Source organism: Ambystoma mexicanum, chromosome 10, assembly GCF_040938575.1.
Source record: "Ambystoma mexicanum isolate Mex_15411 chromosome 10, UKY_AmexF1_1, whole genome shotgun sequence".
Lineage (NCBI taxonomy): Eukaryota > Metazoa > Chordata > Amphibia > Caudata > Ambystomatidae > Ambystoma > Ambystoma mexicanum.
The window spans coordinates 793,496,327-793,509,405 of NC_090932.1; the positions used below are offsets into that span (position 1 = coordinate 793,496,327).

At 44.7% G+C, this 13,079-nt stretch overlaps 1 protein-coding gene across 2 annotated transcripts in view; it reads left to right on the forward strand.

The window, feature by feature from the left end:
• The window catches only part of MFSD1 (major facilitator superfamily domain containing 1), a 499,977-nt gene that overhangs the window by 161,759 nt on the left and 325,139 nt on the right, over positions 1-13,079 (forward strand). For both annotated transcript variants that reach the window (XM_069618453.1, XM_069618454.1), the window contains exon 4: positions 292-334. In XM_069618453.1, coding sequence (XP_069474554.1) covers positions 292-334 — 43 coding nt within the window. The remainder of the gene's footprint in view (positions 1-291; positions 335-13,079) is intronic.

The following is a 13,079-nucleotide window of genomic DNA, read 5'->3' on the forward strand; positions in this document are numbered from 1 at the left end:
ATGGCACACATGAGATATATGAGTGAATGGATGACCCTGCTGGTTTCAAACAAACAGGATGTCTTCACTTAGTATTTCATTCTGTAGCCCTTGCAATCACGTAGATGTGCCTGAGTCAAACTGAAAACAAGTTTCATGGTAAATGTTTTGATGTGGCAGTGAAAACGTACTAATTAATCTGTCCTTTCTGAAGAAACCCGTTTATACAGGTCTTATGCTTTTGTCATACAGCTACATCTTGAAGTCAAAAAGTAAACTTTTTAGTCTGACATGAACTTTTTTTCCTTGTAGGTTGGGAACTGTAATTTTTAGCCTTTTTGTTTGTGCTGGTCAGGTAAGTGTACATCTCTTCAAATAATTCAGTATAGATTTATTTTCAGTATAACTGCCAATTTACCAAGGATGCTTTGAATGCTGCATTTGTTTGCCAATTATTTGGAAAATTTCTCTTGCACCAAATTTGTTTCTATTAAATCCAAGTTTAATTTCATCACAAAACTTCAATGAAGTATGAGTCGCATGATGGTTACATTTCAGTATTTCCATCCAAAGTACATTTTGACTAGTCATGTTTGCGGTAAAATACCATAGAGCAAATAAATCTGTGGATTAATTAACAAATCTTTGAATGCACAAATATTGTTAATCCATTGTCATGGTAGCCTGCTCTCCTTTAAACTGGTGAGGGGTTCAGAAAAGCCAATTTAAATGTGAAATCAAGGTACAGGTTATGCAAAATCTACTAGTTTTATCCTGAATTTCTATCCTCTGGCCTGCTGGACAGATGTGTAGGAGGCTGACCTAGTAAGTGAACAGGGAGTTGTAGCCACACCAATAAAGGCAGCATGGAGAGTGGTCCAGGCTAAGTCTCAGGCAGCGGTGAGCCTGGTAAAGATTTCACAAGGTTAAGTAATCAAGGATTACACTAAGACAAGTATTGTGAGACAGGCATGGAATCAAGAGAGACACAGACTCAAAGATGTTAGTTTCTGTGTTGGTGTCTTGCCTAACCGGCCCTAACTCTAAAGGGATGGTTCCATTAACTGATATTTCTAAAGGGTGTTGATGTCTGATAGTCCACAATAAATGTCTGTGTCTAAACCTATCACTATACAAAAATGTGATGGATAGTCTTTAAAAAGGAAGAAAACAGTGGTTCAACCAAATCGGAAACCACGGTTGGTTTCAGGTGGTCTTCTCACCAGGTGTAGTTCAGGCAATGTTACAAAAATGGGTTCAACCATAAAGGGCTGTTCGTAACCTTTTCCAGAGAGCCCTTGCAATATTGTCAAATACTTTCAGCGTCTTTAGTTCCTTGGGGTTCCCTCCCCCAAGATTTAATTTGTTCAAGTTCCAAACACTACAAAAAAGAAATAGAACAGTTCCTTTTGAAATTTCTCAGGGTTCCCTTCCCAAAGCTTCAGTTCTTTCAATACTACAAAACAACATGTCTCCATCTTTGTTGGGCCTCTCAGGGTTCATTTCCCCAAGCTCTGGACCCTTTCAGTTTCCAACACAAAGTTCAGTTTGTCAGGATGTAGCACTCCTTTCAGATCTGTTTCTTTCACAGACACTTTACTTGTGGGGTACAATCAGAGACATTTGAAACCGCCTGGTTCTTTACTCCTTCTAGGCGTGTGTTAGGGAGAATTTTCAGGTCTGTCTTAATTCCCTTCAACCTTAGAGACCCCCAGCACTTTTGCTGGACTCTGAATTCTTTTTCATTTTAACCTCCTGAGTGAGGGCAACCTTTTGCCACTCACCCATACATTTGTTCTGACTGGGAATGTGTAGTCTTGCTGTTTTATGGAGTCTGGTAAACTACAGAGGCATCTGCTTTTTGCTTGGTGACACACAGCATCACTGAGGAGTCCATTTGACTCCTCTAAGTGTTTAAAACATTTTCGTGTGAGAACAGTTCCCAAGAATAGTAGGATAACATTTATCTTACTTGCCTTTTCTTTTCCTTTTGTGGGTCCAGCACACACCAGCGCATGTGGTGTGCTGGGTGGTTACCTAGTAACTCCTCACCTCACTTCTCATGTACCATTTTGTTACATTGACTGACTTAAATGGCTGGTGGCAGTGGTTACTTTTTACTTCCTTTTGTGCAGGTTACTAGCAGGCTGATTTCTCAGCTGCAGTACAGTACCCATGGGTGACAGTTTTTCACCATTTTTCGTTTCAGTTCCTTCTAGACTTTTACTCTATCCTTTAGAATAATGGGTCATTTGTGTATTTTGCCTTTGGCGGGCTTCAGCCCTGAAGCCTGCCCAGTCTCCAGTGTGTCTGGGAAGGCAGGAAGTGAGGGTGGAGCCCAACATTTCTCTGTCCTTCGTCTGTAGGAATGTCTGGCTGAAGCCAGTTCTAACTGGGCTGCTGGCTGTCCTGGGGGACAGCCACCCCCAGGTGATTGACAGCGGCATGACTGTGAATGAATGGGATCCCCCATAAAAGGCGAGGATTTTGGGACTACAGACAGTCGACCACTGGAACAAGGAATCCGAAGAAAACCAGCAGAGACATCAGCAGCACCTTCCAGGACCGCAAAAGCACCAGTGAAGCCTTGCAGCTGTGCTGACCCTGCTACTCCATTCTCCGAACCAATCCCACCAAACGTTTGGAACAAGAAATCTCAGAAAAAGTCGATTTTGCGATGTAAAGAGAATGGATAACCAAAAAAGAAGCTGAATTCCTGATAAGGAAAGGGGGCTGCACACCCTGTTTCTACGCATTACCCAAAATCCATAAAGACCCCCATAAACCCACCGGGCAGACCAATACAATAGTGTCAGGATGTGGCTCAATTTTGGAACCACTGTGCAAATTTGTAGATATCTTTCTACAACCCCTGAGCATGCAAACTAGCACGTATCTACGTGATACAAGACATACCATCACCATTTTTGAGGGGAAAGACTTTAACCCAGAAACACAGATCCTGGTTACTATGGACATCAAAGCTTTATATTCCAAGATCTCACAAGATGCGGCCATAGAATGTGTACGCGAGTGGCTCACAAAGAACCCTCTACAACAAAGGAATTAATGACCATAGCCCTGAGAAAAAACGTCTTCACCTTTGACGGCCAGATGTACCTTCAAACCAAAGGCACCACGATGGGGGGCTGCTTTCTCCCCTAGCATGGCAATCTTATACATGGCCACTTTTGAAGATCATGTGCTATCCCAGACGAACCAGTGGCACACACAGGTTAGCTCCTGGTTCAGATACATAGACAATGTCATTTTTATATGGACTGGAGAACTTCACGCACCTACTGCAATTCTGGCAATGGCTAAATACATGCAATCCTGATATCCAATTCACAATGGTGCACAGTACCAACCAAATCACATTTCTGGACTTGATTATTGGACAAAAAGATGGCAAACTGGAATGCAACCTGTACCGCAAACTGCCAGACCGCAATACTTTATTACACCACACAAGTAACCATCCCAGCCATACCAAAGCGAACTTAACTTATGGACAGTTTTTAAGAATCAGGCGGAACTGTACATCCAAAGAAGATTTTAAGAAACATACTACAGACCTCACCAATAGACTAAGAACTCGAGGGTATCCATAATCTACACTAGATCAAGCAGTAAAAAGAGCCCTAAACACAAACAGGGACATTCTGCTAGAAACTCAGAATGCAACTAGGAATGAAGATCGCCTCACATGTGTAATTACCCATGAAACACATACATCTCGGATGAAAAAAGCAATACGGAAACATTGGCACATAGCCAGATTGAACCTACCAGATGATCCACCACCACGTTTTGCATACAAACGGGGAAGAATATTAAAGAAACTCTGGTACACTCCCTCTTCCAACCAGATCTGGGGCACCAGGCTCAAAGAATTTTACGACCCCAACAAAGGGCATCACCCTTGTGGCAACTGTGTGGCCTGTAAATTCACCACCAAACTGAAATCATTTAAAATAGGCCAACGCGAATGGTTCCTACGAGACCTCACGAACTGCAAAAGTGAATGTGTGCTTTACTTTATTCAGTGCCCATATGGGCTCAAATATGTGGGCCAAACAACACAGGCTGTCAATCTGAGAATATCAGAACACTGCTCGCGCATAAGATGTAAGACCCAGACAGCCCCCCTGGTCACACACTATATGGAGGCCAGACCTGTACACCCAATGACATAATATGGTGGGTGCTGGAGAAAGTCAGAGGAGGGCCAGAACTATCCAAAAGCTTAACACACAGGGAATCAATATGGATACACCGCCTGGACACGTACTACAATGGCCTCAACGAGTCCTTCCAACCCACACTGCACTGATCTTATGACACACCTGGACCTAACCCGAGCACAGAGGGGATACAGTTACAAATCCATGACAATAAGTGACCCCTCCGGACTCCACTCCAATTCGGTGCACCTTTTGAAAACAGGAAGGCATGGCTCCTCCTGGCATAATGTGTTTTGTTTGCCTTCAGAGCCAAACCGAACAGACACTGACACACCAGATAGTCTCCACCATACACTAGAAACATTCTGTAGGACTATGTCATCACACCAAATGTCACAGGACGTCACAATCCTTGGTCACACATGCAGATAGACTTTCCTTTATTCTCTCATCACCCTAGCAAGATCAGTTACGCAGAAAGTCTTACCGGCACCCAACATCTCTCTCTGGATGCCCTACGATACACACAGAACCACGTCTCGTACATCCCGCAGCAGGCGATAGAACAAATTCATTTCCTCACTTGAAGGCTCTGCATTGGCTTCACACTTGAATCCAGATCAGGCGGTAATTTGCACGCCACTTCCAAATTAATCGGAAAAGTTAGACACGCCATTCTGGCAAGATTAGCATTGTCAGTTCCGTGGACCATGAGCGTTGTCTGTTTCCCTGACTATGCTCATGCTGCCACCCGCATCATTCGGCACGTTTGCGCAGAACCAATCAGCAAAGGACAGGTCAGCACGGTCTCCATAACTACCCGCCTGTGTCCCAGGAAGAAGCACAGACCGCGTAGGTCTCTTACAGACCAAGGACGCATTGAGCCACCTCAACAGAGTGCTGGATCCCAGATGCGAGGAAAGTTCATAAGTTATCCGAGAACCGCGGTGGTGCTATTTGCAAGAAGCTGAAACCGCAAAGTGCTGCTGTTCTGAAGTTTGCTCATTGCTGCCGCTGACCTTCAATTCATAGTGCAGGAGTCCCCAGACGTCCTCCCTCTTGTCCCTACGACTGAGGCCCAGGAACAACAGGATCTGCCATACTACAAGTGGAACAGATGCCAGCTGGAACCAATTTCTTCAGACCTAAGGTACTGTAAACTAAGGAGTACTTGCCTCTTGTCGTGTAGCCTTTCTAGCTCTCAGTTGACTTGTCTTGGTTCCTTTTGCAGAGTTGGTTACAGCTTTGCCCATCACAAGCCTCCCAGTTTTTGGCCCAACAGTGATTTCATTTTCTACAAAGATTTCTAAAACATTGTGCAAGACCTTTTACTTACCTTCAAGACGTGCTTCAGCTCCACTAGACTTTGCTCAATTGACATTGACTGTCCTGGCTCCCTGAAAGACTCTTCTAACCTCTAACTTTTTGTGCTTTAACTATCCCTCCAAAATGTCACCCATTTTATAACTTGTGTAGCTGGGAAAGGCTTAATCTACATTGCATTGGGGGGTTCAAAAGTACTTACCTGCTTGAGAATATTTGTTAACCATTGTTTTATTCCCTAACCTTTTCCTTTTACCAGTGCTAGATCAATGTCCAGTGTGTCCTAGTTATTTAAGTCACCTGCGGGTGTAGGAAGTGTCTGTGTACCATCCCAAATGGGTATCTACTGATTTATTGAAACTAAGAGTGGATATTTTTGAATGAAGTATATTTGTGTTACATATATCCTCCCTTCCAAAGAAGGCTTATTTAGCTGACTGTTAAATTAATAAATAATGGTTTAATCAAGAAACCTTGAGTGCAAGAGTTTATTTGGATACACGTCACTGAAACTCTATGTTGCAAACCTACAGCTCACATTGGCCCCTCTTGAGATAAGCCTGGCTGCTCAGGCACTCTACCGGCTTGTGTAGTACCTGCTTATACCAAAGTTTGGGTTAACTATTGCCAAGAGGACAAGGCTGGTGCATTCTTCCACAGGGTACTGCATACAATCTTGCTTAACACTGTGTTTTTAGATTAAATAAAATGCCTGGTGTATATATAAATACATATATTTGATATTGCTTGCTAAGAGTTTACTTGGATCCTCGCGTTTACTGATTTCAAGGTACAGCTCACATTACCCCTCCTAAGATGAGCCTGGCTGCTCAGCCACTCTACCGACTTGTGTAGTACAGGCCTATATTAACCACTTAAGTGCCAAGGACGAGGTATCTCAACATAAGCTCAGATAACTTATGTACGCACGCACTTTATCTCATTGAATGCTCTCACTCACACACTCCTGCTGCCCCAACAATTCATAAATCATTCTCCTGGCTACATGCACTGTAGTAATTGTCCACAAAAAATAACTTGGTAAAGCAGCTGGGTTGGAAAACCAAAACATTGCATTTTCATAATTCCATCTCTCATTGCATTTCACCAATAATAAAACAATTTCTGCAGTCCTGCGATTCATTCACGCGGCTGTTTGTGTCATTTTTGGTTACGTTACAGTCCACAACCCTTTGCGGTTGCATTCTAGACAAAAAAGGCATGACATATCAAACATGTTATTAAAACAATCAACGAAAACGTTTGGGAATGTACATCAAGTGTCTGACAGTATGCCAAGTCAGCATCGTGGCAGTTCTATAATATTATTCTGTTGGGCACTTCTTGCAGGTTGTAGTACAATTGTCATCACATAAGGCAGTAGCATTGAGTGCGGTGCAGGATACGTTCAGTGTTCACATGGCACCCCGCAGTAACCTGCCTTCTCTGAGAATGCGTCTGCTTGACTGGTCAGAAGGACCCTAAAATTGCTCACGTCTAACCCCAATCAAGGCACGCTTCATTCTTGGTTTTTGCCTAGTAGCAGAAACAAACAGGAATGTTAGAATTACACAAAAGTACAATATCGGTGTTATCCACCCCTTGTATTAATACCCCTCACCCTCTTCAGAAGTCTTAGCAGGTGACTACGCACTTTCTTGTCATTGCTACCACAACCACCTTCACCCTTCTGTGTGGTATCGGGGTCTTGTTTGCCTTCAAACACCTGGGGTGTAACTGCCTGTTCACAAATCATTTGTTCAATGCGATCATAGTTTGGTCAATGGTACCTCAGATGGACCTGTGTTGTTTGCAAAAGCATACTAAAAGTACCCCAGTAGATCACACCTCTCAATAGATCAATGCTTTTCTTCACCAATGCGTCCATGGGTACTAACCGGCAACTTGCTTCCAGTGTCTCATGATCTCGATTTGGTTTGTCCTGCTGGCATTACCCCATTTTCAAAGGTAAAGTCTTTTACTCCAACACTGCCTGCATTTGCTTGCATAAGCATTTTTGCTCTGTTTTTCAGTTTTCCATAGAGCTAGTGTATTTAAAGTGTCTCGTTTTTTCACTTGCCAAAGGGTGTTGCTGGTTTCTTGGGCCACCTCTTGAGAGCATTAATTCTTGCACTAAGCATAGGGTGAGACCCAAAGTTAATTTATGCAAAACAAAGGGGGGGTCTGGGAAGTAACTTTGGGTCTCACCCTAAGTTGCCAGGGGACTCCAGATGTGGACCCCTTGCTCACTGCTCTTAGAGAGAAACCGCTTCACCTCACTGATGATGCCCAACAAGGTTGATAACCATGTATGGATGGGGTTGCTGTGGTACTCTTGTTCAGAGGAGAATCGCCTAGCATTTTGGTGCTGGACTGCCCCTGGGCAGGAGAAAGACTGATATGTGGGGAATTGTCTTCTCTGTGAAAAGAACAGTGATCTAAAGACTTGGTTGAGACTCTCCCAGGGACCATCCACCCCAAGAACAAGTCATTGGGCTGTGTTCGTGCTGGTAGAGAGTTTCCCAGATCCCCCTCCCCCCTGTTTTGCAATAGCTCGCCAGTGTCTGTTCTTTCTCATGCATGGCAGTGCCGTTCGCAAAGCAAGCCTGTTCCTTTGCTTCTTCTGTCAATAAATCATAAGTGGGTGTGATTTTTAAAGGGAAATTCTGGCAGTGCTACAGGGGCACTTGTTTCAGACATTTCCTCCAGATTTACTGCTTTCAGCATCTGCTCCGGCAACTCAGAAACCCCCGTACTGCCAGCCTTTACGCGGTGCTGCAAGCACCAATTGCACTTGACATGAGCAGCGCTTTGCCACTTCTTCCTCCTACAGCAGTTTCACGCACCAAGCCCATGACAGGAATTTGTGTGCACATTGTCTTCTCAAGCCATAAGCTCCACACAGCAAAATCATTGCCGACACAAACTTCCAGTTCAAAAGAGGCACTTTTTGTCATCAGATTCAACTCAATGTAATTCTGCAAAGCGTCTTTAGGATGTTGAAAAGCAGTCTGCTGATCAATTTCCCATTATTTCTTCCTGGTAACTTTTTAGTTTGGCTTTACAATCCGACTCTGATGCAGTATTTGATCTTTCCAAAGAATCCTCAACCCACTGAATATTTGCTCTTCCTTATCACGCACAGGTTTTTCAATCTGTTGTACCATTGCCACAATAAAACCAATCATTTTCTTTACGGAGCCAAAACACATTGCACTTAAACATTTGGCTTTTTGTGCAGATCCCTGCACCTTCTCTGTATGAATTGCCCACCCTCTGTTCTGCTCGTGGGCTGTCAACTTGTCAACAACTTTTTCAACTTGTGTCCCAGTTAACATTATAGCAACAATGTCATGTTCAATGCATTCATCACTCAATTGCAACATTTCCTTGTCTTTAGCAACCAATCCATGGCATAGTGATACTGTTCAAATACTCTTGGGGCAATTTAGTACATTTAAATTGTCTGTCCCCCCAAACCACTGCAAACTGATCCTGCAATTCCAAATCCATGCACAAGTCAATAATCTTATGCCATTTACCCACTTCTGTAGTGAGCGTCTCACCGATTGTAACCATGTCTGGCACAGCTAAATGCAATGAAGCCTATTTTAGCCTGTCCAATTAAATTCGCCACCTTCAGATGGATTTTACAGTTGCCAAAACAAAGCCTCTCAACACAGATGTTACACTTTTTTTTTTCTAACAACTCGACCATTCCCATGATGTATTCAGAAATGCCAAATCAGTTTCCAAAAGGCGAGCCATCGCCAGTCAATATTTCAGACCCCCATTCTCATCCTCTAATACACTGAGGCCAAATAACATGTTTCAATCATCATTTACAATTTTCATTTCAAATGCTTTTGCAACTTTTTCTGCCCCATATGCCAAAATAGGGCGAGAACTCTGTTTCACTTTGCAATCCAAATATAAACCTTTTAGTAGGGAAACCGCATGAAATGTTTTCCTAATCTATGCAATAAATCCTTCTTCACACATTCCTCGGAGCGCTCGCAAACAGAACCATCTTCCACTCTGCTCGTAGCTTGCTGCCCCCTGGCTTCATTCCCAAGAAGTAACTCAGCCAAGCATTTATTGATTACTGAAAGGAAAATATCTACTACACAAGCTATTGGTCGCAACAAAACCGACACACAAATGCTGCCCTTTTGTTGCCTCAGTGCTGCAGTGAGGCAACAATGGAAATGCAACAGCATACCCCTCAATCTGCACTGTTATCTTACACATGTATCATCTCTCCAGCATGGCATGGCTTCACACCATCTGATAAGACTACGCCAAGTGTAGTGAAAAGGGGTGCAAGCACCATTTTGGGACCGGCCCACACACTATAGCACACCTCCCACTAACCGGTTTGACTCTGCGCGACAGCCATAAACTCACAACTGGAGAGATGACACATTCAGCATAAAACTTAGCATTTATTTGAAAGAAAGCAAAAAATAAGAAAAGACACAGTAATATTGGCAACAAATGGGAATAAAAATACAAGTTAAAAGAATCACAAATAATTAGAACACAGCCTCACGTTCCTTTCATCTAGCGCTGGGGGACCATGGTCATCTTAAACAAACTGCTGCCCATCACCAGGTGTTATTCTTCAGCCAGCCCTTTAGATGACAGCGCCACAAGGAGCCGCAGGGGCATATCAAGCTCCGGGCACTTGCTCAATGCGAGTTTACGTAAGAATCCCTCCCCCCCGGATGATTTGTGCATGCATTCTTGTGCCTTCATACTGTCGGTCAACGTGACACGATATTCTAGAACTTTCTCAGTGCAAAACATGTTTACTGATGGAAAAATCCCCAGCTCAGTAATTTTCCAAAAGCTCTCCCTTTCCTTTCCCTCCCAACTCAGAGCCCATCTGCAAAAGCGCAGGAATGTCACTTATCAGTAATGGCTGGGTCGAGGCAGCAATTTCTCATGCGAGAGAGGATTTGCTTATGAAGTATGGCAGAGCCACGGTATTCCAGGAGAAGCTGGATCTGTAGCAAAAACAGACATTGCATCTTTGACCTCCTCGCCTCTGCCAAACCAGACCTATCTTTCATCACTGAAACCTGGTTCTCTGACGACGCCCAATCGCTAACGAAGCCTTCCCCCCTGACTACTCCCTCATCCCACTGAACCGTCCGTCCAGAGGAGGGAGGGTAGCATTCATCTTCAAATCTCTACTCCGCGCCTCAATCATTGACAACCAACCCTCCATTCCATCCTGCGAATCTCTCCTTGTTAAACTATCCCTCTCCCCGTCGCTCTCACACAGCTTCCTAATCTACAGGCCCCCTGGCTACGATAGACATTTCGCAAACAACCTCTGCGATTCTATTGCCACCCTCCAACTAAACCATCCCAACCTCACCCTTCTTGGAGACTTCAACATATGGCTTGACATCCCCACCAACCCCATGACACACTCCCTGGTTGACGGTTTAGATGCAATTAATCTTCAACCCCACACAAACGGCCCGACTCACTATAAAGGACACACTCTCGATGCCATCTTTAGCTCCAACACCTTGATTAATCTAAATCCCCCCCACCCCTATCATCTGGTCCGATCACTTTATTCTCTCATTTGCCATCCACGCACCCGACCCCCTTCCCGTATCTGAACCTCCGAATCTACGCAAATGCTGGCAAAAACTAATAATCACCCCGGACCTAGCCGAGGCACTCCTCCAGTCTCCACCACCTACCTGCCGTCTCAACAACCAACTAACCCCTGAAGCCTTTGATACATGGCTCAACGCATCTCTAACACGGCTCACCCCATCGTGCAAACCATCAACCCGCCGTGGCCTTTTCCCCTGATGGTTCACTCCTGAGTTGAAGACCACTAAACGACAATACAAATTCCTAGAACGCAAGTGGCAAAAGAGAAAACCCACGAAAGCAGGACCACCTTGGCCCGACACCTTTATCGGTACAAGGCCGAAATCCAGAAAGCAAAAAAAGCCCACTACAACATCCGAATCCTAAATTGCATAAACCTGAGCAAAGAACTTCACAAAATCATCTCCGAATTCACCAATCCGGCTTGTAACACAACCGTCCCGACACCGTCACAATCATTGTGTGACTCAATTTCCCTCCATTTTTACACCACAGCTATCGAAAGGACAAAAACTCTAACCTCCAAACTGGCCCTCCTACAGCCACCTGGCAAGCCTCCGCCCCTACCGGCCAGCCCATCAGCTGCGACCTCCACGCAACCAACGTTCAAATCCTTTAGTCCAATATCACCAGAACAATTTCTCAAACTTCTATCTGCCCGCAAACCATCTGGATCACCTCTGGACCTTTGCCCAGCCACAATCCTTAAAGAAATTTTTACTTCCACATGCACAGGTGAACACGCAAGATCTATCATAAATGCCTCCCTTTCCTTCGGTATCTTTACAGACGCTTTCAAAATGGTGCACGTTAAACCTCTAATTAAAAAACCCTCGCTCGACCCTCTCGAGCCCAAAAACTACCGCCCCATCTCTAACACCAGGTTCCTTGCCAAACTCATTGACCGAACCGCCTATTCTCAACTAAATGCCTTCGTCGAAGCCAACAATCTCCTAGACCCCGTCCAATCAGGTTTCAGAACTCGTCGCGGAACTGAAACCACCCTAACCTCGATCTGGGATGACCTTAAAATGACAGCAGATTCCGCGGGATGCGCCGCACTAATCCTTCTCGACCTATCGGCCGCCTTTCAAACGATCAATCGCTCAATCCTCTTTGACCACCTCCACTCCCTAGGAATTCGTGGAACCGCTCTTAAATGGATAGCTTCATTCCTCAAAGACAGGCACCAAATAATGACACTTTCCAGCTTTACCTCCCAAGCCCGACCAGTCGACACAGGAGTTCCACAAGGAGCAGGTCTATCTGCCCTCCTGTTCAATCTCTACCTGATCACCCTCCCACCAATAATTCGTTCACACAACATCCTGTGTTACAACTACGCCGACAACACTCAACTAATCCTAAAATTCCTGAACTCAAAATCCAACTCCGGACCTGACCCGGCATCCTGCCTCCTTAACATAGAACGCTGGATGACCCAAAGCCACCTCTTGTTAAACCCCTCCAAAACAGAAATCATGGTTTGCGGCAACTCCGATCTTCTTCCGCACCCGCTACCCTGGCCACCTGCCGTGGGCAGTTCACCGACACCCTCCGACACAGTGAAAATCTTGGATGCACCCTGGACTCTGACCTAACACACTCGCGCCAAGTCAACAATGTCTCAAAGTCCTGCCACTACCACCTTAAAAACCTTAGGCGCATCTTTCCGTATCTCTCATTTCCCAACAGATGCTCCGCGGTCCAATCAATCGTTATATCAAGACTTGACTACGCAAACCCCCTATACCTCGGAATCCATGCCTACCAACTGAATAAACTCCAAAGGGCACAAAACGCAGCGGCCAAACTGCTACTTGCAGACCACATATCCCCAGCCCTTAAGACACTGCACTGGCTTCCAGTAGCCCGTAGGGTGGCCTTCAAAACCTTATGCCTCTCCCATCGAGCACTGAATAAAACTGGACCTCAATATCTTCAAGATAA